Consider the following 25495-nt stretch of genomic DNA (forward strand, 5'->3'; position numbering starts at 1 on the left):
AAAGTTAAATAAGATTTGTTCCTTTGTTTTGCCACCAAGGTTATTGTTGGGGTGTGGTGCCTGCACAAGGACATCCCTCTGCCCTTCTGTTTTTCTGATATAGACAGAAATAGAGGGGGTGCAGAGAGAGAGAGAAAGACACCTGTAACATTGTTCTACCACTCAGGAAGTTTCTTCCCTGTAGGTGGTGACCAGTGTCTTGAACCTGAGTCCTCACACATTTTAATATGTAGACTATCAGGTGCACCACAGTTCAGTCCCTACCTTTATTTTGTTTGATTTGAAATGAAGGCTGAGAGTAAAATTTATATTGAAATAAAAAAAAATAGATACAGTAGCTAAAATTTAAACGATTGGTCTCTGTCCAAAAAGATCACCCTTCTACAAGATTCTTCTTGTTGAAGTGAGAAACATGAAGTTTGTTAAGGAACTTAGCAATGACTTTATGTACCTTCTTTCAAGTGTGACAAATAGTTACATCCCTCCTTTTCCTGTTTTGACTCTGGCAGGTAGATGAACTTTATGAAGCTTATTGTATCCAAAGACGGCTACAAGACGGTGCCAGCAAAATGAAGCAAGCCTTTGCATCATCTCCTGCCAGCAAGGCTGCCCGGGAGAGCCTATCCGAGATCAATCGGAGCTACAAAGAGTACACAGAGGTATGTGTAAACCTGCTCAGCTGTGGAACTCCATCTGGACTGGAGCTGGAATTGGAATTGTTGGTAACTGCCAAGAATAAGAGAAGTGGCAACCTGCACACTCCTGTTCTGCTCTTGAGAGAAATGTTTGACTCTTTGCCTCTCTTGCATTTTTTCTTTTTTGACACTATCAGTGAAATTACGCAAAATGGCTCTTGGGCAATTTGTTGGGGGAGGGCTGTATATTTGTTTAGAGACCTCATTGGATGCCAGGAAATGTCCCTTTCTCAGTTTCTGAGCATCATTTGCCATACACTCATTGCCATAGTGTTGTAAAACCACAAGACTTTAGACTCTACTAAGTCATTTGTTGACCACGTCTTCATGCTGTCTGTGTTCTCCATACCTGCCTGTTCAGTCTCTACAAAGGTAGACTACAGATGTTTGTCAGAATTTTCAGTGAATAAATGAGTTATACACAGTGCCATGGTTTTTGTCATTTTAATGCACTTGAATTAATCTAGCTTTTACCCTTGGAAGTTGGACACACTTTGTGATTATAAGGGCTGCCTTGAATGTTGGGTATTGCTAACTCTACTACCTAGGATCATTTTATTATAAGATATGTTCCTTTGGTCAGGGGAGATAGCATGATGGTTATGCAAACAGATTCTTGTGCCTGAGGCTCCAAGGTTCCAGGTTTAATTCCATATACATATACACATATACATACACATACACATATATATATATACATAGGGCCGGGGTAGATAGCATAATGGTTATGCAAACAAACTCTTATGCCTGAGGCTCCAAAGTCTGAGATTCAATCCCTTGCACCACCATAAGCCAGAGCTGAGACAAAGAAAGAAAAAAAAAAAAAAGCATATACATATTTTTCCCCTTTCCATCTTAAAGGAGGCAAGATAAAGGACCACTATCAGAAATGAGCCTCCCTAGTTTCTAATAGTCTCCAGGTCCCAAGCATGTGACCCAGGGAAGCTTTTGCTCCCCCTGGGGTCACCTGATACTATTGTCTTTGATGAAATAACTGAATTATTAAAGCAGCACATCACACTGTCCCCTGAGTTTTTGTTCAGATATCAAATTTCATGAATGAAGTCATCACCCAGTGGGACCTATTGGACAGTTCCCAGAGTCAAGCATCTGTCTCAACTGTGGGGTGGGAGGGGCCTCCTAGATGATTTGCAGATCATTTTGTCTGTGATCTCCAGCAGGACCTCTTGCCTGAGCCAGTTTGTCCCTTTTCATGACCTAAAACAGAGCTTCTTTCTCTGTTTCTTCCTCTTTCTTTTTTTCTTATAGTATCAGAGTTCATGCACAGTTCCACCATGTCAAGCCAACTTTTTCATTCTTTGTACTTCAGAGAGAGACAGAGAGGAAGAAACACTATGGCACTCTTATAACAACTACAGAGCTCTTCCTGGTGTCATGGTGCTCCCATGTGGTGCAGGTTCTCAAACTCTGTGTTTTTTTTCTTTTTGCCTCCAGGGTTATTGCGGGGGCTCAGTGCCTGCACTATATATCCAGTGCTCCTGGAAGCCATTTTTCCCATTTTTGTTTCCCTTGTTGTTATTGCTGTTGTTGGATAGGACAGAAATGGAGAGAAGAGGGGAAGACAGAGACAGGAAGAGAAAGATAGACACCTCCAGACCAGCTTCACCACTTGTGAAGCCACCCCTCTGCAGGTGGGGAGCTGGGGACTCAAACTGGGATCCTTAAGCTGGTCCTTGTGCTTTGCGTCATGTGCGCGTAACCCTCTGTGCTACCACCCGACCCCCAGATCTTGTGTTTTGAGCATGATAATGTGCTTTATCATATGAGCTATCATCCTGCTCCTTATCAATACAATTTTCAAAATATTTTTTAAAAATCAAATTTGTCTGGTAATTCCACAATCCCAATAGTTAGTCTTTACTAACACATTCAGTTAAATAAGAACTACCATTTATTACAAATTATAAGATTCAAAGTAGGGGATAATAAAAATGATTTTTCACGATATCTGCTACAAATGATGTGACCTGAACATCTATGTGACTTCTATCAATATCTTTGTTGCAGAATCTAGTAATGCATCTGTGATTTATTTCCTATATTCATGATATATGAACTTGTTAAATTTCAGTTAGATGTTAGTGAAAATAACCATGTGACTTCCTTTCTTCTCCACCCACACTTTTGAACCTGCAGGCTAAAAATTTCTTGTCAGAAGCAGCCCTAGTTCATCAGAACTCACTTCTACATATCCTTGAAATCAAAAGAGTAGTAGCTAATTAGAGAGACTGTTCTCAGCCCACAAACAGGTCACCGATCAGCTGCCTGTTCTAGAGTCTTCAGAGGTCATTTCATAAATACCCTTGATTAAGTGCCAAGACATGACATCATACTTAGCTCATAAGTTCAAAGTTGTAGAGTGTAGTTTCAGAAAGAGGAAGGACTGCCTTAGAGAAGTCCAGAACTTCTGAAGCTTCATACCTCACTTGTCCTCATTGTGTCTCTTCACATAACCACAAAAGCCAGGATATGATCACAAAAGGTTTTAGGGTGAGATGGCACTGGGGGCTTTTGTAAGTGCAGCAAAATCTATCTATGGCTTACATGGGTGAGATGAAAGAAATTTTTTACTATGATGTCCCTAACTATTAAGCTACTATTTATTCACTGTTTTTTTTTTTTTCGTGTGTGTGTGTTTTGAAGACACTGGTAGCAATCCTGACATGCATGATAACCTCAGTAATATTTCTCAAAATATTCACCTCGCAAAGACACCCTAAGCTCTGAGGAAGAGAATTGGAAGAGAATTTATAACACTGAAACCTTTATTATCTGTCTGACTGACTATCCATCTATTTACATACCTATCTTTCTCTCTCTCTCTCTCTCTCTCTCTCTCTCTCACTCTCACTGTATGTGTGTGTGTGTGTGTGTGTGTGTGTGTGTGTGTGCGTGTGAGAGAGACTTGACTTCAAAATTGTTGAGCTTAGACTTCCTAAAGTCTCTCTTAGCTTTGTTATGCTATTTGAGGTGGAGAGCTTATAAGGAGAGAGGCAATGCCATTCTTTTTCCATGCACTAAGGTCAAGAGAGTAATCTTTTTGAGCAGAGCAAAGGAATAGAAGCAGAGCAAAGGTCAGAAGTTTTCACCTTGCAAAGCAGACCCTGTTAGTGCTCTCTAAGCTGGCTGTTTGTTAGTGGGAGTGGTCACCACAAAGTCCACTCTACCCCCAGCTTTGATGGAGGCTGATGACTGAGGTGAAAGGCTGCAGATGCCACCCTAGAGCAGGGATAAGGACTGCTTCTTAATATAGCAAATGTAGGCTCAAAAGTTCAAATGTTCAAGTTGCAGAAGAGCCTAGCTGTTGACAACCACTGACCACAGCACTTTTCCTTTTGATTTTAAACTCCAGCTTCTATGTAGGCCCTCAGATACTGAGGAAGTGGATAGAGGAGTTATATATCTAAGAGCCTGCATAACTGGTGTTGCACCTTCTGCCTTCTCTGGTGTCTCAGACCCAAGAATCGTTTTTGGGATCCTGTGACATTGAAGCAGAAACTATGTCACAGTTCTTCAGGGGTAGAATTAAGCTCTTATGCCATTTCAAACTCAAGATTGCATTAAGGAATATTTTAAATCTACAGAAAAATCAAGACTAGTATGAAGAAAACCATCTATAACTTAATCTAGATTTGCCAACTGGTATTTCCATGTTTGCTTCCCTTCTCTCACATATTCTTAATCACTTCCCTTTTTGCTAAGTATTTTACAGTAAATGGTTGACATGACATTTCACACACTATATATTTTAACATGGATCTCTTCTTGGTGACATATGCAATATGCATTCCTCTTGTATAACTCATTATCATTATCACAATTAAAAGAAGTGAACAGTCATCCTATAAAATTGTCTGTTATCCTCTACATGTCCAATTCCCCCTACATGGCCCAGTGATGTCTTTTATAAGTGGATTATTGACTTATCTTTCAAGTCAGGATGTAATGAAAGCGCATTACAGAGTGGGGATGTAGCTTATCACTAGAGAACATGCTTTGTATGCATTAGGTACTGGTTTTGATCCCAGTCTCTCTCTCTCTCTTTCTCTCTCTCTCTCTCTCTCTCTCTCACACACACACACACATACACACACACAGAGTAAGGAGGAAGCTGACACATTGCTCTTGATTATTATATTTTTAAAAAAGTATTTATTTTATGAGAGAGGAGGAGAGAGTAAGCTATTTTTTATTATAGCTTTCTCTTTTTTAATTTTTTAATTTATTTATTTACTGGATAGAAACAGCCAGAAATCAAGAAAAAGAGGGAGACAGAGAGACAGAGAGACACCTGCAGCCCTGCTTCACCACTTGCAAAGCTTTCTCCCTGAAGGTGGGGACCAGGGGCTTGAATCTGGGTCCTTGCACATGTGCCCTCAACCAGGAGCGTCACCACCTGGCCCCGAGAAAGCAAACTATAGCATCACTCACACACATGATACCAGGGATCAAACTCAACAACCTCATAGTTGAAAGCAAAATGCCTTATTCACTGTACCAACTCCTAGGTCATAATTTAGTCTCTTTTATCTAGAATTTTTCCATCAGATTGCCTGTTTTTAGAATTCAGGTTCATTTTTATAAACTTCCACATTCTGGATTGATCTGCTTACGACGTAATTTAGCTGGCATTGTCATGCTCTGGATTTTCCTACACATAGATGGGCTTATTTGGATTTAAGTTAAACATTTTGCGAAGAATGCTTCATGGGCAGGGTATAGAGATCACTACAAACAGTTGACACCTGTTATCAGGCTGTGATTGATCACAGCTATTGTCATGCCTTATACTTTGAGCCATTGTGTCAAACCTAATGCCAGTCATCTCCACTCTTCACAGAACATGTGCACCATTGAAGTCGAATTGGAGAGTCTACTGGGAGAATTCTCTATCAAGATGAAAGGTATTCTTTCCCCAGCTCAGAGAGAATAAGACACAATCTCTGCAGAGTTCTTTGAAGTTTGAGAGTGCATGCTATTTTTGCTTGCCTTGCAAGACTGCCTGCTCTTATTTCTCCCTTATGTTAATTTATTGATACTTTAGAACATTATCATTTTGAGGCTTATCTACACAGCTAAATAATTATTGTGACAGAAACTCAAACATAAAAAAGTGAATATCAGAATGAACCTCCATGTCACCTAGCTTTCATAATTAACAAGATTTTGCCACATTTGCTTTAGCCATTTTCTTTGTTTCTCTTTTGATGATACAAAGCCAAAGTGAGTCTTCGGCTGTGTTAATTAATGTGCATCTCTTAAAGAATAAGGACATTCTCTTATAAAGCCAAAATATCTAGTATAATCACATGTAATAAGATGAATATACTTTTGTGTATTCATAATCCAGTCCTTTATCAAATTTTCTAGTTGTAAAAAAATGTCTTGCATAGTTTATTCAAATTAGAATTCAAACAAAGTCCATTCATATATCTCTTAGCTTTCCTTTAACATAAAACACTCCTTCCTTTTTTTCTCACCATTATCTTGTCATAGAAAATACTGGAGGCCGGGTGGTGGCACACCTGGTTGAGAGCATATGTTAGAATGTGCAAGGTTCTAGGTTCAAGCCTCCAGTCCCTACCTGCAGGGGGAAGCTTCACAAGTGGTGAAGCAGTGCTGCAGGTGTCTCTCTCCTATATCTCTCCCTTCCTCTCTTTCTAGCTGTCTCTAGCAAATAAAGATAATTAAAAAAACATTTAAATAGGATGATCTCACTCTCAGGCAGAAGTTGAAAAACAAGATCAGAAGAGCAAACACAGGTAGAACCTGAACTGGAATTGGCATATTGCACCAAAGTAAAAGACTCTGGGGTGGGGGTGGGGGCAGAATACAGGTCTAAAAAGGATGACAGAGGACCTAGTCGGGGTTGTATTGTTATATGGAAAACTGGGAAAGGTTATGCATGTACAAACTATTGTATTTACTGTCAAATGTAAAACATTAATTCCCCAATAAAGAAATTTTTAAAAAACAAACATTTAAAAATCTAAAAAAAAAAAAAAAAGAAAACACTGTACATTCTAACTTACCAGTTGACTTCTTCCTGGTGTCATGTAAGTAGCTCCTTTATGTTTAATATTTCCTATAGACTACTTACTGATTTAAAAAAAAAAATTTTAATCCATAAAGCACTATTCATTTCCCTTCCCTGCCCCCAGGTTTTTTTTCTGGTGTTTACTCTAGCAAGTTCTTGCATTTTTAATTGCATTGCATTTTCCAAGTCAAATGAAACTCTACTTTAGAAAATAGAGTTATCAGATTTACAGTTCTGTGGCCAAGCAGAATGGCAAATACACAGCTTCACAACAAATTCACTTGTCTTCAGTGCTTTGGTCCATTGGACTGCAACAAAGGGCGAGTGCTTGTGTGTTTCATTTGCTGAGGTTTCTTAGCAGTCTGATCCCTGAGATGCTAATGGGGAGTTAGTCACCCTCTTGTATATTTTTTGTAACTAGGAAAGTAGAGAAAGGAAATTGTTTTTGGATGGGGTGAATAGCATAATGGTTATGCAAAGAGACTCTCCTGCCTGAAGCTCTGCAGTCCCAAATTCAATCCCCCACACCACCACAAACCAGAGCTAAGCAGTACTCTGGTTAAAAAAGAGAAAGAGAGAGAGAGAGAGATTTTTCTAAGTCCTTAACAAGAGCCCTTCATATCCAAATAATTAATGAAACTCAGTTTTTTCTGTCAAGTAGTATGCATGACATGACACTTGTAGGGACATCCTGAGTGAATATGCCTGGCATAATAGCAACCTTGACCCTCGGCTTCCCAAAGGCTGAATTATTCCCTTTAACTGTTCTGATAGTGAATCAGCCTGTTTATCAGTGTTCAGTCTCAACACCTAATTTACAACTGTTGTTTTTCTATTGCATAGGTCCATTCTTTTTACTTTGGGTACTCACTTGAATCAGTGGTTCCAAGACTACTTTGAGGGGGTCTGGCGGTAGTGCACCAGGTTAAGCACACACGGAGCAAAATGCAAGGGCTGGCTCAAGGATCCCGGTTGGAGCCCCTGGCTCCCCACCTGCAGGGGGGGTGGCTTTACAAGAGGTGAAGCAGGTCTGCAGATGTCTATCTTTCTCTCACCCTGTCTTCTCCTCCTCTCTCGATTTCTCTCTGTCTTATCGAACAGTAGTGACAACAATAATAATAATGATTAAAAAAGGCAACAAAAGGGAAAAAATAACCTCCAAAAGCAAAAAAAAAAAAAAAAATCACTTGGATACTCCCTCCCTCCCAGCAAAAATGTCAGAGTCCACAATCCCAGAGCCACAGAGCCCTGTAATATTTTATTTAAATCCCTCAGAATAATTTTCTCAGAAAACACTGAACTCTGAGCAACTGCTTTCAGGAACTGTATTGAGTGGACTAGGAATTCACAGTGGTTTAATATTTAACATACTGTCACAGACCTTTAACAAAACTAGACAATCTTATTCCAGGTAATAGGTAATCAGATTCCAGATAATAGAATGTTTTACTTTTATACCAAGAGGACTGGGCAAGCATGAAAAATCTGTATGTAATGTGTGCCTAGGCCTTCTTTTAGGAGTTCATGCAGTGAGACCTAAAATCCGTTAGAGGCTATCTAAGATGGGGGGTGAGAGTGTCAGCAAGGTCTATGGTGGTTCCATGTGTGCTAAAGAGTGTCCATGACAAGATAGAGCATGATTTTCTTTCTTCTTTTATGACTTTTTATTAGTGATTTAATAATGATTAACAAGACTGTGGGATAAAAGGAGTACAGTTCCATTCAATTCCCACCACCAGAGTTCCATATCCCCTTCCTTCCATTGGAAGTTTCCCTATTTTTGTATTATTATTTTAATTATCTTTATTTGTTTGATAACAACAGCCAGATATCGAGAGGGAAGGAAGAAATAGTGAGGAAGAGAGACAGACCTACTTCACCACTCGTAATGCTTTCCCCCTGCAGGTGGGACCAGGGGCTTGAACCCAGATCCTTAAGCAGGATAACATGCACATTCAATCAGGTGCACCACCACCTGGCCCCAGAAGTTTCCTTATTCTTTATCCCTCTGAAAGTATAGACCAAAGATCTTTATGGGGGGCAGAAGGTGGGAGGTCTAGCTCCTGTAATTGTTTCTCTGCTGGACATGAGTATTGATAGGTCGATTCATACCCCCAGCCTGTTTCTATCTTTTCCTAGTGGGACAGGACTCTGGAGAGGTGGGGTTTCAGGACACAATGATGAGGTCGTCTACCCAGGGAAGTTAGGTTGGTGTCATGGTAGCATTTACAACTTGGTGGCTGAAAAGCACTAAAATATAAAGCAGAACAATTTATTTAATAAACAGGAAACTAAAGATAACAATATAGCTGATGAAATTTGGGGTCTTCATGTTGGAAACAGCTAGGAAGTCTATTTTAGGTATATTCCAAGGGACCCATGACTTTAATCATTTTTAACTAAGCCCAAAAGCTAACATGTAAGTGGACTAGGAGTATTGTCTGGGAAGATGGTGTCAGAGTTGGTAATAGGACTAGAAAGTTGGATAAGGGCAGAGAGAAACTCCCAAAATGGGAAAAGTATATAAATACCATTAACTATAAACCCCACTGACCTGGCCTAGGGCCCATGTCTATTCATATTTAACACAGGAGCCTGTGTAACCTCTGTATCCCTGTCAGTCTGAACCCACATTCCATGGTCATAACTAAAAGCAATCTAGGCTGCACTCATTTCAGGACCAGTAAAGCATGACTTTCTAATTGAGAAGCAGAAAATTTTTGTCAAAGCATTGAAGGGCATGAGAACAGAGTAAGAAAGCTAAATTAAAAAAAGAAACACTTTTAAGTAACAAAAAATTCAAGAAAAATAAAGCTGCCCTGAATCAGTGTTTAGCAGAAGATATATCTTATTTCTCCCAATATTCAGGCAACTTCCATGCAAGCCAGAGAGAAATTCAGAACATTTAAAGATCACTGATAAGGCAAGGGACACCATATTTCTCCTACTTTCTGTTGTCACTTTTATCAGATGCATCAGTTTTGAGTGGAGTGATGATCTCTCCATTTTATAGACGAGAAACACAGTTAAATGATTTATCCCAGAAGTCACACAATAAATTGAAGTCAAACCTGAAAACTAAATTTCAGGGTTCTTAGCTCCTAGTGTATGCTACCTCTCAGTCCTTTATTAAGGAAGGAAGTTCTAGTAGAGGTAGGTAGATACAATAAAATATTATCCAAAGAATGCTGTCTTCTAGAGGAGGCTCTTCAACTGAACACATATGTGCTTTGGAGGGTATATTGGGAAGAAAAACCCCTCCTAAAACCCATGGACCTGGAGGTCAGTGAGAAAATTAATTTGGGGCTCCTGACATCCACTGAGAGACTTAACCTATTGCTAAGCAGCACTAAATCTTCATGACATACCCCACCCCCTCCCCCGATAGCTTTCCCATTCTCTATCCCTCTGGGAGCATGGACCCAGGGTCATTGTGGGTTGCAGAAGGTAGAAGGTCTGGCTTCTGTAATTGCTTCCCCGCTGAACATGGGCGTTGACTGGTCGGTCAATACCAGGATATGGAGAGTGGGCGGTGGGAATTGTGTGGGGTTGTACCCCTCCTACCCTATGGTTTTGTTAATTAATCCTTTCTTAAATAAAAAAGAAAAAAATAAAAAAAACAAACAAACAAACAAAACAAAGAATTAGGGAGTCGGGCTGTAGTGCAGTGGGTTAAGCGCAGGTTGCACAAAGCACAAGGACCGGCATAAGGATCCCGGTTCGAACCCCGGCTCCCCACCTGCAGGGGAGTCACTTCACAGGCAGTGAAGCAGGTCTGCAGGTGTCTATCTTTCTCTCCTCCTCTCTGTCTTCCCCTCCTCTCTCCATTTCTCTCTGTCCTATCCAACAATGACAACAACAATAATAACTACAACAGTAAAACAACAAGGGCAACAAAAGGGAATAAATAAATAAAATAAAATATTAAAAAAAACAATTAAAAAAACTACAACAATAAAACAAGGACAACAAAAGGGAATAAGTAAATAAATAAACTAAATAATTAATTAAAAGACAAAAATAAATAAATAAATAAATAAATCTTCATGACAGATCAGCTTTCTGTGGCTTCTGCTTTTCCATCTCCACTCCTCTGTTCTTTCTTTCCTGCCTGAACTGCTTCCTTAGCTTCTATCTGAATTCAGGGTTTTTCTCTCACTGGGTCTCTGGAGCTGAAATCACTTTGTATGTTTATGACTAACTTACCTTAGTTCTATTTCTCTAATGTAACACACACACACAGACACACACACACACACACACACAACCTCAAGAAACTACATCTATAATGTCTTCCAAAGGTTAAAAATCTCACCCCCCTACCGACACCCCTCATCCTGTAGAAATAACTTCTTTCCTCTCCCTTGAGAAAGGGAAGTTCCTTCATGGTGCAAAGAAATTGTACATCTTTGCAGTAAATTACTTTTGAAAATCTGTTGTTCATTCTGGAGGGGAAAAAACACACCCCACCAAAAATATTGACATAAACTGAAAATATTTCATAATATTCTCTGACCTGGTAACCCAGCTTCCTCCTGCCTTACCACACCCTTTCACACTTCCCTTTTTGCCCTACCCCCACTGCAGACAACAATCTTTCAGTAGGGTTTGTGTGTGTGTGGTAGGAAGGGAGGTGGCTGGGGGTAGGTTGTAAGAAAGGGGTGGGAAGGTGATGAAGAGAAAGAGCACTTACTGAGTTGCTCTTGTCCACACACTAAGCTACAATTCATTCTCTGTCTTGAGTTACTAGAGAAAATGGGTAACTAAGCCAGTACCTGTTAACGCCAATGGAATAAACAATCTACTGGATCACCAGTGAGACCAGACTCCCACAGATACTTGAGGGAAGAGGTTACTGCTCACCCCTCTTGGGGAGGCAACCAGGGAGGACAAAGATTCCCCAGTGTAACCTTTACTTTGCTTTATTCTAGCAAACCTTTCATTTTGAAATGATTTCAGATTTATAGAAAAGTTGCAAATATAGGGCTGGATTATGGCACATACAGTTAAACGCACATAGTACTATGCATAAGGACTACGGTTCAAGCCCCCAAACTCACCTGTAGCAGGAATGCTTCACAAGCAGGGAAGTAGATCTGCAGACATCTGTCATTCTCTCTCCCTCTCTATCTCCCCTTCCCTCAAAATTTCTCTCTGTTCTGTCAAATAAAATAGAAAGAAAAAAAACGGGAAAAGTGGACAGTGGGAGCAGTGGATTTGTAGTGTCAGCACCCAGCCCCAGTAATAATCCTGAAGGTAAAAAGAAGAAGGAGGAGGAAAGAGGAGGAAGAGGAGGAAGAAGAAGAGGAGGAGGAGGAAGAGAGGAGGAGAAGGGGAGGATGTAAAAGGAAAAGGTGCAAATACCAATAACTCCCTATATGCCTCACCTGCTAGTGTTTATATCTTACACTGTATATTTGTCAACATTAACATGAACTGTTAACTAAACTCCAGATTTTATTTGGATTTCTGCAAGTTTTTCAAAATTTTTTTTTGTTCTGTTCCTGAATACTATGTTGCAATTAACGTGTGGACTGCTAAAAGACATCATGTTCTACGCTTTGTTCTCACTTTGCTATTCTTTAAAAGCAACATATTTCAGTGATTCTGAGTATAATAGAATGTACTATTTTAAGTGTTTCCAAAGAAAGATACCTGTTGCCCATTATAACCTTTGAATTAGAACGAGAACTGTTGTGGGTAGCATTAGAACAGCACTCATCCAAAACTGGAAAAACACACTCAAGACTGACAGGTAGCTAACAACTAGAGAAATAGCTCAACTGGTAGAAAACTGGCCTTGCATGAGGATTCCAGTTTGATTTCACTACATGTATCTAAGTGGTGCTCTGGTTTCTCCCCCCCCCCCCGTCTCTGGCTCTCTCTTATGTGAAGTTCTCTCTCATAAGAAGTAAATAAAATCTATACCAAAAAAAAAAAACCTGACAGATTAATGAGGTGACAGTGCTGGCTAGGAGAGTTAGCACCAGTTTATCAAGAAAGAGCCTTGAATGCCATGGTAAAAAAAAAAAAAAAAAAAGAGCACTACACCCATGAATTATTAACCAGCCATCTTAACGGTGGTCTCTTAGTGAAAATTCCAGGCCAACTGAATATCTAAAAGTCTGTGTTGGCCCCTGCAGCTTCCAGAGCAGACCAAACGTCCAGAGAGGAAAGAACTAGCAGTGAGCTAGTAAATCTGCATAATTTATGCCTGGTCAATAAATCAGTAAGGCCTGTAACCTGTAACAGGAGCTCCTGGCTGCTCAGTTGCTTGTCTGTTTTCTTTGGAGTAGAAAGTATGGCTCTTAGAAAAAAAGGCCATCATAGAAGTAGAAAAAAAGGGGGAGGGGTCAGTGGTAGTATTCTGTTAAAACGGTTCCTGAGCTGAGGAAGAAAGGGGTGGGCTATTTTGCATCCTGTAGCTTCTGGGACTTCCAAAGAAGGAAGATGTGTTTTATCAGTAATAAATTATGGTAAAAATCTAAGAAGTACGGGAAATACAAGTCCCTGTTCCCCACCACCTTCCCCCACACCCATCTCTGAGAGCTGACCTCTCAAGATAGCCGGTGGTTGTAATGTAAATTCTCTAGACTGCATAACAGTAATCACGAAACAGCAAAGGAAACATTGTATCTTTCCCCTAACTGTGCAAATCCCAGCAGGCCTCAGAATGGAGTAGAAAAAAAAAAAAAAAGAAAGAAAGAAAGAAGAAGAAAAGAAAAGAAAACTGAGCAGGTTTGGACTTGAAGCTTGAACCACGATTGTCCCACTGTTTGCCGCTTACTGTTCATTTGATCAGTTTTCTTTTTCTTTTTAAATTTCATTTTACTTATATATGAGAAAGTTTCACATGAAACAGGAAGGATGGCAAAGAGAAACAAGTCAAAGTACCTCTCTAGTTCATGTAGCAATGGGGATTGAACCAAGAGCCCCAGGCACAAAAATCAGATCTCCCACCAGTTAAACTATTGATCTACCTGTCCCACTGTTAATTGCACTCTGAGTGACTTACACAAACAGAGAGAGCATGGGCCTTCTTTTTCCTGACTCTTGTCATTTGCTACATCATTATTATAATTAGATTATCAGTGTAATACCATTATCAGAACTTCCAAGAAATTTTGCCTTTATAACATGAATTGACAAACTCCTAAGAGAGCGCTACCAAACATCTTCCTCCCATTCAGATGAGTTCTGTAATTTGTCTGAATGGGGGGAAGAAAAAAAAAAAGCCTTTAAAGAATTAAAGAATTTTCCCCTTTTCTCACCTTTATCAACAATGTATAGTAGGTAAGCTTTGTTGTTGTTTAACAGGCTCCCATTGTATTTGCACCAGTAAACAGGTAGTGGATGATTCCTGAACTAATTTTGGATTTTAATGAATCACATATGTTCAGTCAATTCTGATATATATATTTTTAAAGTCAACTTTCTTTTAGAAGTTTTAAAAAAATAACAAAAAAAAAAACCACTAAGTTCTCCTGGAAATAATTAGTGAACATTGACTTCTTTGATTCTTATTTCAATAATAATAATAATAATAAATTTAAGCTTCTTTTTTTTCTGGGATTTTTTTAATTTATTTATTTTTAATTTAAGAAAGGAGATATTAAAAAACCATAGAATAAGAGGGGTACAGTTCCACACAATTCCCATAACCCGATCTCCATATTCCATCCTCTCCCCTGATAGCCTTCCCATTCTCTATCTCTCTGGGAGTATGGATCCAGGGTCATTGTGGGTTGCAGAGGGTGGAAGGTCTGGCTTCTGTAATTGCTTCACCACTGAACATGGGCATTGACTGGTCGGTCTATACTCCCAGTCTGTCTCTCTCTTTCCCTAGTAGGGTGGGGCTCTGAGGAAGCGGAGCTCCAGTACACATTGATGGGGTCTTCTGTCCAGGGAAGTCTGGTCAGCATCTTGCTGGCATCTGGAACCTAGTGGCTGAAAAGAGAGTTAACATACAAAGCCAGACAAACTGTTGAACAATCATGGACCTAAAGACTGGAATAGTGCTGATGAAGTGTTGGGGGGTATTCCCTGCATGTTCTTGTGTACTTCTGCTTTCAGGTATATATTTTTCCCCTAGTTTATGGGCACAGGTGAACCTATGCTCTATCTCAGGGGACCTGGACTATATCTAGGTTTGGGGACTTTATTGGGGAGTGGAACACCTAGAATGGAATTAGAGAATACTATGAAAGGAAAGGTCTCACCCGAGTGATGAAGCTGAAGGGTTGTCATTCCACACCTGTAGTCTCTGGTCAGTCTGAAGTGAAGCATGCTGGGGTGGCGCTCGTTGTGTTGATTAAGTTGCGATCCGTGGATGCAATATTATTTTACTTGAATTGAGAGCAGCATGCAGAAAAGTGGGCCCCACCCTAAGGTTCCAGGACTGGGGGAAATATAGGCTCTATAGTGGAAATGTGAGGTTCCTGTTGTCTTAGGGTTCAAGAAGACAATGGATAGTTATTATTATCGTCACATTATTTGGTGATAGGGTTAACTTTGGAAAGTTAAGTGGTTCTGATGGTGAAAACCTGTTACTCACTGGGCAGGGAGTCATGAGAAATTGGTGAGTTGCTTCCATCTACTGACCAAAAGTGGTAACAACACTTTAAAGCTTCCATGGACTTCAGATAATGGTTTTGGTTTTGGTTTTATTTTTTGTTTTCTTTCCCCAAAACTCGCCTTACTGGAAAAAATTATTTACAAGATAGTTGTTGTTACATAGGTACAGTTTTTGGTTTTTTTTAATTTTTTTGTTAATATTTATTTATTCCTTTTTGTTGCCCTTGTTGTTTTATTGTTGTTGTTATTAATGTCATTGTTGTTGGATAGGACAAAGAGAAATGAAGAGAGGAGGAGAAGACAGAGAGGGGGAGAGAAAGACAGACACCTGCAGACCTGCTTCACCTCTTGTGAAGCATCCCCCCTGCAGATGGGGATCCTTAGGCTTGTCCTTGTGCTTTGCGCCACCTGCGCTTAACCCACTGCGCTACTGCCTGATTCCCCATAGGTACAGTTTTTTATTTCCCACTTATAGGCGTCCACACATCCCTTCCACCAAATGACTGAAGTCCTCCTCTACCATGGTGTGTGGACCTGAGATAAGTTTAACCGGACAGTGTCTGTGAGACCACGGAAAACGAGATTCATCTGTCCCACAGTCTCTTAGTCCCGTCTCTGGTATCACATGTGCCAGAACATTTTATATAGTGTTTTCTCTCTCTACCTCATTGAGTTTTCTTTTTAAGGGTTTTTAGTTATTTACTTAGTTACTTATGAGAGAGAGAGAGAGAGAGAGAGAACTAGAGGATCACTCTAGTACTTGTGATGCTGGGAATTAGACTCAGGACCTCAAGACCTCATGTTGAGAGTCCCAACATTTTATCCACTGCTCTACCTCCCGGGCTGCTCTCACATTAGTTAGTAAGTAAGCAAATTTTTAATTAAAAAATTACGGGACAAATATTTTTTTCTAGTAGATAATCAAAACTTTCTCTCAAACTGCCTCTGTGAAAAGAGATTAGGGTGTCGGGCAGTAGCGCAAGGGTTTAAGCGCACGTGGGGCGAAGCACAAGGACCAGAATTAGGATTCTCTGGTTCAAGCCCCAGGCTCCCCACCTGAAGGGGAGTCGCTTCACAGGCAGTGAAGCAGGTCTGCAGGTGTCTCTCTCTCTCCCTCTCTCTGTCTTCCCATCCTCTCTCCATTTCTCTCTGTCCTATCCAACAACGATGACATCAATAACTACAACAACAAATATAAAAAGGGGGCAACAAAAGGGAAAATATATGAATTTTTAAAAAGTTAAAAAAAGAAAAACAAACGAAAAAAGATTAGTCTTGTCTTCTCAAGTCTCTATTCTGACTTTCTAATGATCTCATTTTTAAGACATTGGAAAATATATACATCCCACCCTCCAAATCATACATAATTACTCTGCTCAGTGCTAAATTTTGTTAAAACTGCAATGAAGGGGTCCAAGAAGATAGCATAATAGGCTATGTAAAGAACAAAAAAGACTTTTATGCCTGAGGCTCCAAAGTCCCAGGCTCAGTCCCTTGCACTAACATAAGCCAAAGCTGAACAATGCTCTGGTTTAAAGTATGTGTGTCCCCTAATAAAGAGAAAAAAATAAAAGAAAAAAATTGTGTGTGTGAAATTTCCAGGAATATTCAATCACTCTTACCTATATATATATGTTACCTGTCAAGATGTTTAGTCTTTTAAATCATTTTTTCTTACAAAATAAATATATAGTATTGTAAAACATTACTGCCTAATGTCAAATATTTAGCTTTCTCTACAATCCCACCCTACCAGATATAATTCTAACTATCTGGTATTTCTAGACTACTCTCTAGGAACACATTTTTACCTAGCAGAGGTCATACTCTATGGTATGTTTTATATCCTGTCTCTTTTTAAACTTAGTGCATTATAAATATTATCTTTTATATAAAGTTTAAGTTTTTTAACTGAATTCTTAATTAAAATTTTGTCCCAAAATTTCACTGGTTTTTGTCACTAGAAAAAGAGAAAATGCTAAAAATTTTTGCCAATTTTGATTAAATGTTTCCTTCCTTGATTAAAACTACTTCTCCACTTCCTATTAGGATAAGGACATTGTTTGGTGATTGGCATAAAAACAAAAATTAAAGCCAGAGACAACTGGAAAAGTTGATAAACCTCTTTTAGGAGCTTAGTTCCCTACATCTTTATTGTACCCAAAGACTTACATGCCTTTCTTTCTGAATTTTCCTCATTCTTGACATACTGTGGGCATTCAGGATAAAATGGTTGAATAGATGCCACTCCAGGAAGACTCTTCATTTTACTATGGTAAAATCCTGTATTACTCAAATGCTAACCTCCTTCATGAAATAAGACCATTTCCTTTCTTTGTTTTAATTATATATAAGTAGTGGTTTTTTACAAAAATTCAAAATATAAGAAAAAGTAAAGATCCCTGTGCTGTCTTTCCATTGATGTCTGTCTCCCTGATGTGTACTGGTTTGATTATATTATGTATTCTTATTTATCATTTATTTTTGATTATCTTTATTTATCATTGCATAGAGACAGTCAGAAATCAAGAGGGAGGGGGAAGATAGGGAGAGAAACAGAAAGACACCTGCAGCCCTGCTTCACCACTCATGAAGCTTCTCCCTGCAGGTGAGGACTGGGGGCTCAAACCTGGGTCTTTATGCACCGTAACACATGTTCTCAACCAGGTGTGCCACCACCCGATCCCTTTATCACTTATTTTTTTAATTTCCTTTCATGAGAGAGAGATAGATACCAGAGCACCACTCAGCTCTGGCTTGTGGTGTCAGCAGTTGAATCTGGGACCTCTGGGACCTTGGACGTGCAAATGTTGTACTATCTCTTCAACTAACTTTTTAAATGAACTATATGTATGTGTATATATGCATATATAGTGAGTATTCACATATTCATTAAATAATCAAACTGCTATATATATATATATATATATATATAGTCATTAGTCACTAAATATCTATGTGTCAGATGACATCTACTGTCCTTACAGTTCTAAGGTAAACACTTATGTCTATTTTAAGAGCGAACGTACTGAACTTAAGTAAATTATCTGGAACAATCTAGCTAATAGAAAAAAATAGTGGTCTGGGAGATGGCACAGTGGATAAAGCGAGAGAAGCATGATGTCTTTAATTCAATCCTAGCAGCACATGTACCAGAATGATGTCTTGTGCTTTCTCTCTCTCCTCCTATCTTTCTCATTAATAAATAAATAAAATCTTAAAAACTATATTTAAAGAAAGAAAGAAAGAAAAAATAGAAGTTAGTCTCAGATTAGCTCCATTTTACTTTCTGTAGGTTCTTCTTTTTTTCTTTTATTCCTGTGGACTTTAATCACGTTTTGTTCTTTATTGTAAGAATATATAATGCCTTTCTTAGTTTCTAGTTATTTCTCCCCAATATTTGGCATAGACCCTCACACACTGAGAACTTTTTATATGTGTCTATAAAAAAGAAAGAAAAAAACAGATCAAATCAGGGCTCTTGAGATATCCCAAGACAATTGGCAACCATCAAGTCTCACAGGATTTGTTCCTTCTGCTCTGCCAGATATACTGGATCTCAGATTGAGCAGATCTAGTTAGCAGGAATTTTCTGAAAGGCACAGTAAAAAGTAAGCACCATCTTTTGTTTTCCCCCTCCAGGGTTGTTTCTGGGGTTCAGTGCTTGCACTACAAATCCACTGCTCCTGGGGCTATTTTTTTCCCTTTTGTTGCCCTTGTTGTTTATGGTTGTTGTTATTATTGTTGTTGTTATTGCTGTTGTTGGATAGGACAGAGAGAAATCAAAGAGAGGAGGGGAAGACAGAGGGGAAGAGAAAGATAAACACCTGCAGACCTGCTTCATCGCTTGTGAAGCAACCCCCCTGCAGATGGGGACCTGGGATCAAACTGGGATCCCTGTGCAGGTTCTTGCCCTTTGTGCCATGTGAGCTTAACCTGCTGTGCTACTATCTGGCCCCCGTGCACCCTCTTTTTTTTTGGGGGGGGGGCAGGAGAGGAGCTTCAGATTGTTGACATTTGGTCAATTGGCTAAATTTAATTATTTATTTTTTAAAAGTTTTATTATCTTTATTGAATAGAGGTAGTCAGAAATCAAGAGAGAAGGGGGTGACAGAGAGGAAAAGAGACAGAGAGACACCAGCAACACTGCTTCACCACTTGCAAAGCTTTCCCTCTGCAGGTGGGGACCGGGGGCTCAAACCTGGATCCTTGTGCATTGTAACATGTGTATTCAACCAAGTGCGCCACCACCCAGCCTCACTTAATTTAATTTTCTAATCACTGACTGACTTTGCATAAATAATAATTCAACTTCAGTGACATAACCATTTAGAAGTATATTTGCTGGATAAATAGGACATGGGAAACAAATGACTGAACTGGAAAGTGGTAAGGGAAATGAATACATATAAGATAAATCCCAATGGGAGGCATTTGTGAGAAGTCACAGATCTTGAGACAAAAAACTAAAACAAGACAGCAATTTATCTTCATGGGAATGCATTAGGTAAATAATTGAACTTACCTTTCAGACCCCAATTCCTCAATCCTAGAATCTCGACCACAAATCAGCCAAAGGTGCTTGGGGCCTCTAGTCCCTTCCCCAAGAGATGTCGCTGCCCAGAAAGTACCTCAAGCAATGTTCTTTCCTAGTTGCCAGAAGTGAAATGCTTGTCCATTTTCCTTCCCATAGATGATTCCCCCACCAAAATAAAAAATTTCACATCACATACGTTTTCACAAAAGATCTTATTCTTTACTTGACTTTTACAAATATTTGTAAGAGGGGAAATACATCCTGTGCCTCATGTTCCAATTACTTGTTTACAGGTCTGGCTGGCTTCGCTCGGCTCTGCCCTGGGGATCAATACGAAGTAAGTATCATGTCTGACTAGGGTTGAAATTGAGAACTTGAAGAAGAGCTGGAGTCACTTGTCATATTTTCCTTCTTAAAAATTTTCCCTTCTGTAATTTTAATTTTTCCCTTTGTCTCCTTTGATCTGATTTTACTTTTTTTAAATCTTTATTAGTGATTTAATAATTAACAAGATTATAAGATAACAGGGGTACAACTCCATAAAGTTCCCACAACCAGAGTTCCATGTCCCATCCCCTCCATTGAAAACTTTTCTGTTCTTTTTTTTCCTTTTTTTCCCTTTTGTTGCCCTTGTTGTTTATCATTATTATTGTTGTTATTGTTGTCGTTATTGTTGGATAGGGCAGAGAGAAATGGAGAGAGAAGGGGAAGACAGAGAGGGGGAGAGAAAGACACCTGCAGACCTGCTTCACCACCTGTGAAGCGACCCCACTGCAGGTGAGGAGCCAGGGGCTCAAACTGGGATCCTTATGATGGTCTTTGCGCATCATGCCATATGTGCTTAACCCACTGATCTACTGCTCAGGCCCAAAAATTTCCCTATTATTATCCCTCTGGGAGTATGAACCAAAATTCTTTATGGGATGCAGAAGGTGGAAGGTCTGGCTTCAATAATTGCTTCACCACTGGACATGGTCGTTGGCAGCTCAATCCATATCATCAGCTATCTTTCCCTAGAGGGTTAAGAGGCTTGGAAAGGTAAGAGTTTGGGACACATTGGTGAGATCATCTGCCCAGGAAAGTCAGAGTGGAATCATAGTAGCATCTGCAACTTGGTGGCTGAAATGCAGTAAGATATAAAGCAGGACAAATTGTTTAATAAACAGGCATCCAAAAATAGGAATGGAGTAAATGAAATTTGGGGTCTGTATGTGGGGGAAAGCTAGGAAGTCTATTTTAGATAAGTTCCAAGGGGCCCATGACTTTAGTAATTTTTGCCTGATAGCTAATATGCAGGTGGACTAAAAATATTGGCTGGGAAGATGTGGTCAGAGTTTAGAATAGGGATGGAAAGCTTGATTAGGGCAGAAGGTAGCTCCCAAACATGAGGAAAGTATATAAATACTATTAACTGTTTCCTTTTTGTACATCTTTATTTAAACCAACAAAAAGTTTAGACACCAGCATAAGACCTCCCATTCTACCTTCATCTAGACACTAATTTTAATAATACGCCACATTGACATTATCATTATATAAAATATATAAACTAATAGTTTAACTTCTAAGCTGGACCATTTTGATGAATACACAGACTTCATGAGTCTTCACACAAAAGCATTCCCCTAGGCATTGATTTAAACATTGCATAATTTCAACAGCAGTAGATCATTATATTAGCATTTTAGCTAGTACCATCTGACACACAGTTGATATTCATATTTTGCCAAATGCCCCAATACTGTATTTTGTATGATATTTTTCCTAATCCAGCCAAGATCCAATCCAGGATTTTGACTGCATATAAGGATCATGATTAAAGAATAATAGTACCTAGGTCTTCCATTATAAAATTGAGCTTCTTCAGTGAAAATGTTTTTCTCTCACCTCCCCTTTCATAATAATTTCATCTATCTCCTTCAAACCCCACTCTAGTACTTGAGGAGTTGGAGGATGTACTTTCCCCTACAAAAACAAAGCCATCTGACTAGAGGACTACACACCACCTCCACAGAATCTCCGCTTTCAGAATTCTTTATCCATTTCATCTCCCTTACTCTGGAGAAAGATATCTTAGAATTAGCCTCTTACTGCTATATAGGTTACAATTGATGCTTTGCAGTCTCTCTAAAGGAATTAAAAAGAATATGGAGAATTACTCCAATGGGTTTTCTATTGAAGTGGCACTCATGAGAAAGAACTTGGCGTGAGTAAGCAGAAAGTATCCTGGCCATAACTTTATTATTTTTTTTATTTCTTTATTGGGGAATTAATGTTTTACATTCAACAGTAAATACAATAGTTTGTACGTGCATAACATTCCCCAGTTTCCTATATAACAATACAACCCCCACTAGGTCCTCTGTCATCCTCCTTGGACCTCTATTCTTCCCACCCACCCACCCCAGAGTCTTTTACTTTGTTGTGATATGCCAATTCCATTTCAGGTTCTACTCGTTTTTGTTGTTTTTTTTCTGATCTTGTTTTTCAACTTCTGCCTGAGAGTGAGATCATCCCATATTCATCCTTCCGTTTCTGACTTATTTCACTTAACATGAATTTTTCAAGGTCCATCCAAGATCGGCTGAAAATGGTGAAGTCACCATTTTTAACAGCTGAGTAGTATTCCATTGTGTATATAGACCACAACTTGCTCAGCCACTCATCTGTTGTTGGACACCTGGGTTGCTTCCAGGTTTTGGCTATTACAAATTGTGCTGCCAAGAACATATGTGTACACAGATCTTTGTGGATAGGTGTGTTGGGTTCCTTAGGATATATCCTCAGGAGAGGAATTGCAGGCTCATAGGGTAGGTCCATTTCTAGCCTTCTGAGAGTTCTCCAGACTGTTCTCCACAGAGGTTGGACCAATTTACATTCCCACCAGCAGTGTAGGAGGGATCCTTTGACCCCACACCCTCTCCAGCATTTGCTGCTATTACCTTTTCTGATGTATAACATTCTCATGGGAGTGAAGTGGTATCTCATTGTTGTCTTTATTTGCACTTCTCTGACAATCAGAGACTTGGAGCATTTTTTCATGTGTTTCTTGGCCTTTTGGTCTTCTGTGGTGAATATTCTGTCCATGTCCTCCCCCCATTTTTGGATGGGGTTATTTGTTGTCTTGTTGTTGAGTTAGGCAAGCTCTTTATATATGTTGGTTATTAAACTCTTGTCTGATGTATGGCATGTAAAGACTTTCTCCCATTCTGTGAGGGGTCTCTTGGTTTGGGTAGTGGTTTCTTTTGCTGTGAAGAAGCTTTTTAATTTGATGTAGTCCCATAGGTTTATACTTGCCTTAGTCTTCTTTGTAATTGGATTCGTTTCATTGAAGATGTCTTTAAAATGTATGCGGAAAAGAGTTCTGCCAATATTTTCCTCTAAGTATCTGATAGTTTGTGGTCTAACATCAAGTCCTTGATCCACTTGGAATTTATATTTGTCTTTGGCGAAATACAGTGGTTCAGTTTCATTCTTCTGCATGTTTCAACCCATTGTTTCCAACACCATTTGTTGAAGAGACTCTGCTTTCCCCATTTAATAGTCTTGGCCCCTTTGTCAAAGATTGGATGTCCATAGGTGTGGGGGCTGGCCATAACTTTATACTAAAGAAATCCTTCTACCCACTCTGTCCATAGAAGCAGAACTTATTCCCCTTTGAAAATCCCTTCTCCTTCCACTATTAGCGCCATAGTCCAGGGCCAAAACATTTGGAAGAAGGGTGCTGAGGCTAGGGATGATGGAGAAGGGAAGCAGTGGGCACTGCTGTTTCCTTTCCTTTTTTAAGCCTGGTTGTTTAGGTGGGGTAGGAGGGTGAGGGCAGTGGAACATGATAGGCATTTGGTGTCCTCTGCAGATTTTCATGAAGTATGGCCGGCAGAGATGGAAACTGAAGGGCAAAATAGAAGTGAACGGCAAACAGAGCTGGGATGGAGAAGAGATGGTGTTCCTGCCCCTGATCGCTGGGTTAATTTCCATCAAAGTAAGATATTTGTACTGTGCTCTTAGCCAGGTGCGCCACCTCCTGGCCCCCTCAAAGTAAGGTATTTGTTAGCACTGTTGTCTCTCCTCGTGCTAGATTGGTGGATGCAAACCTCTGCCTATAATTTCTTTCTGCTGCTCCTCTACCCCACAGGTGTACCTCTGGGCTACGAGTGTAACCTGTTCTCATATCACAACAAGCCAAATAAATGCAATGAGAACTTCAAAAACAGCCACTTCTGATTTCAATTTGATCCTGAAAGAAATGACTGGACTTCCTAAGAAAAGTATAGAGAGTGTACCTAATCTTTTTTCTTCTGCTATGCTAGAAACTGTTGCTCTCACTCTCTTAATAGGTCACAGAGCTCAAAGGACTGGCAACTCACCTCCTGGTAGGCAGCGTGACCTGCGAGACCAAAGAGCTGTTTGCAGCCCGGCCACAGGTGGTAGCTGTTGACATCAATGACCTTGGAACCATCAAATTGAATCTGGAAATCACCTGGTAGTAAGTTGACTTTTTTTTTTCATTCTACAACATCATGTGCTACAAGTGAGGGTTGATCAAAAAAGATATGTGAATCATCAGAAACACTAGGGAGTTTGTTTCAAAGGCAAACTCCCAAGCCCCACCCCCAACTTTGTGTCAGAATTTCTTAAGAGTCTGGCAGACTCACAAGGTGATGTTTGCACATGCTTACACTGGACAAGTATCTGTTTTACCAGTACTTCCCTGTCTACTACTTCCTATATTTAAATCATTTATTCTGCATTTTTTATTTTTTTTGTCTTTATTTATTTATTGAGTAGGGATAGCCAGAAATTGAGAGGAAAGGGAGAAAGAAAAGGAGAGAGACAGAGAACAGCTGCAGCCCAGCTTTGTCACCTGCAGGTGGGGACCAGAAGCATCAACCCAGGTCCTTGCACATTGTAACATGTGCACGCTCAAGTAGGTATGCCACCACCCGGCCCCTTGTCTGCATTTTCTCCTCCTCCGCTTACAGTTATATAAAACAAATCTCAAGGGGCTGGGTGGTAGCACATTCCATTGAGCACACATGCTACAATGCACAAGGACCCAGGTTCAAGCCCCTGGTCTCTGCCGGCAGGTGGAAAGCTTCTTGAGCAGTCAGTAGAGCAGTGCTGCAGGTATCTCTCTATCTCATTCCCTTTCTATGTCCTCCAACCTGTCTTGACTTCTATGTTTATCCAATAAATAAACCACTAAAAAAATAATAAACCAAAACTTCATTTTGTAAACCTGCTTTACAAAATGACTATACTAATTTACAGTCCCAGTAAATTTACATTCCCTGCATGATAACATAGGTTTTGGTGTGTGTTATTATAAATCCGTGCTGTTTTATAATACATTCTATTCACCACTAAAAGTCCAATTCCGTCTTTCACCTTAAATTTTTCCTTTTTTACCTGATTTGCCCGTCCATGATATGTTATTAAGCACTGTTTTCTCATGATATTTGATACTATGCCCCTGGCATATTACCCGGTAAATATGACATACTGAATGTTAATGATCAGAGTCTCCTATACAATAGAGTCAGACATAGAAGCATCATGGGAGTCTGGTGGTAGCGCAGTGGGTTAAACGCACATGGCACAAAGTGCAAGGACAGGCACAAGGATCCTGGT

At 39.6% G+C, this 25495-nt stretch overlaps 1 protein-coding gene across 3 annotated transcripts in view; it reads left to right on the top strand.

Annotated features, from left to right (window-relative positions):
* Window positions 1–25495, top strand: part of RIPOR2 (RHO family interacting cell polarization regulator 2) — a 275401-nt gene that overhangs the window by 219077 nt on the left and 30829 nt on the right. For all 3 annotated transcript variants that reach the window (XM_060189283.1, XM_060189282.1, XM_007525933.3), the window contains 5 exons: window positions 510–659; window positions 5557–5620; window positions 20158–20201; window positions 23721–23846; window positions 24202–24350. In XM_060189283.1, the coding sequence (XP_060045266.1) occupies window positions 510–659; window positions 5557–5620; window positions 20158–20201; window positions 23721–23846; window positions 24202–24350 (533 nt within the window). The remainder of the gene's footprint in view (window positions 1–509; window positions 660–5556; window positions 5621–20157; window positions 20202–23720; window positions 23847–24201; window positions 24351–25495) is intronic.

Source organism: Erinaceus europaeus, chromosome 4 (genome assembly GCF_950295315.1).
Source record: "Erinaceus europaeus chromosome 4, mEriEur2.1, whole genome shotgun sequence".
NCBI classification, from domain to species: Eukaryota; Metazoa; Chordata; class Mammalia; order Eulipotyphla; family Erinaceidae; genus Erinaceus; species Erinaceus europaeus.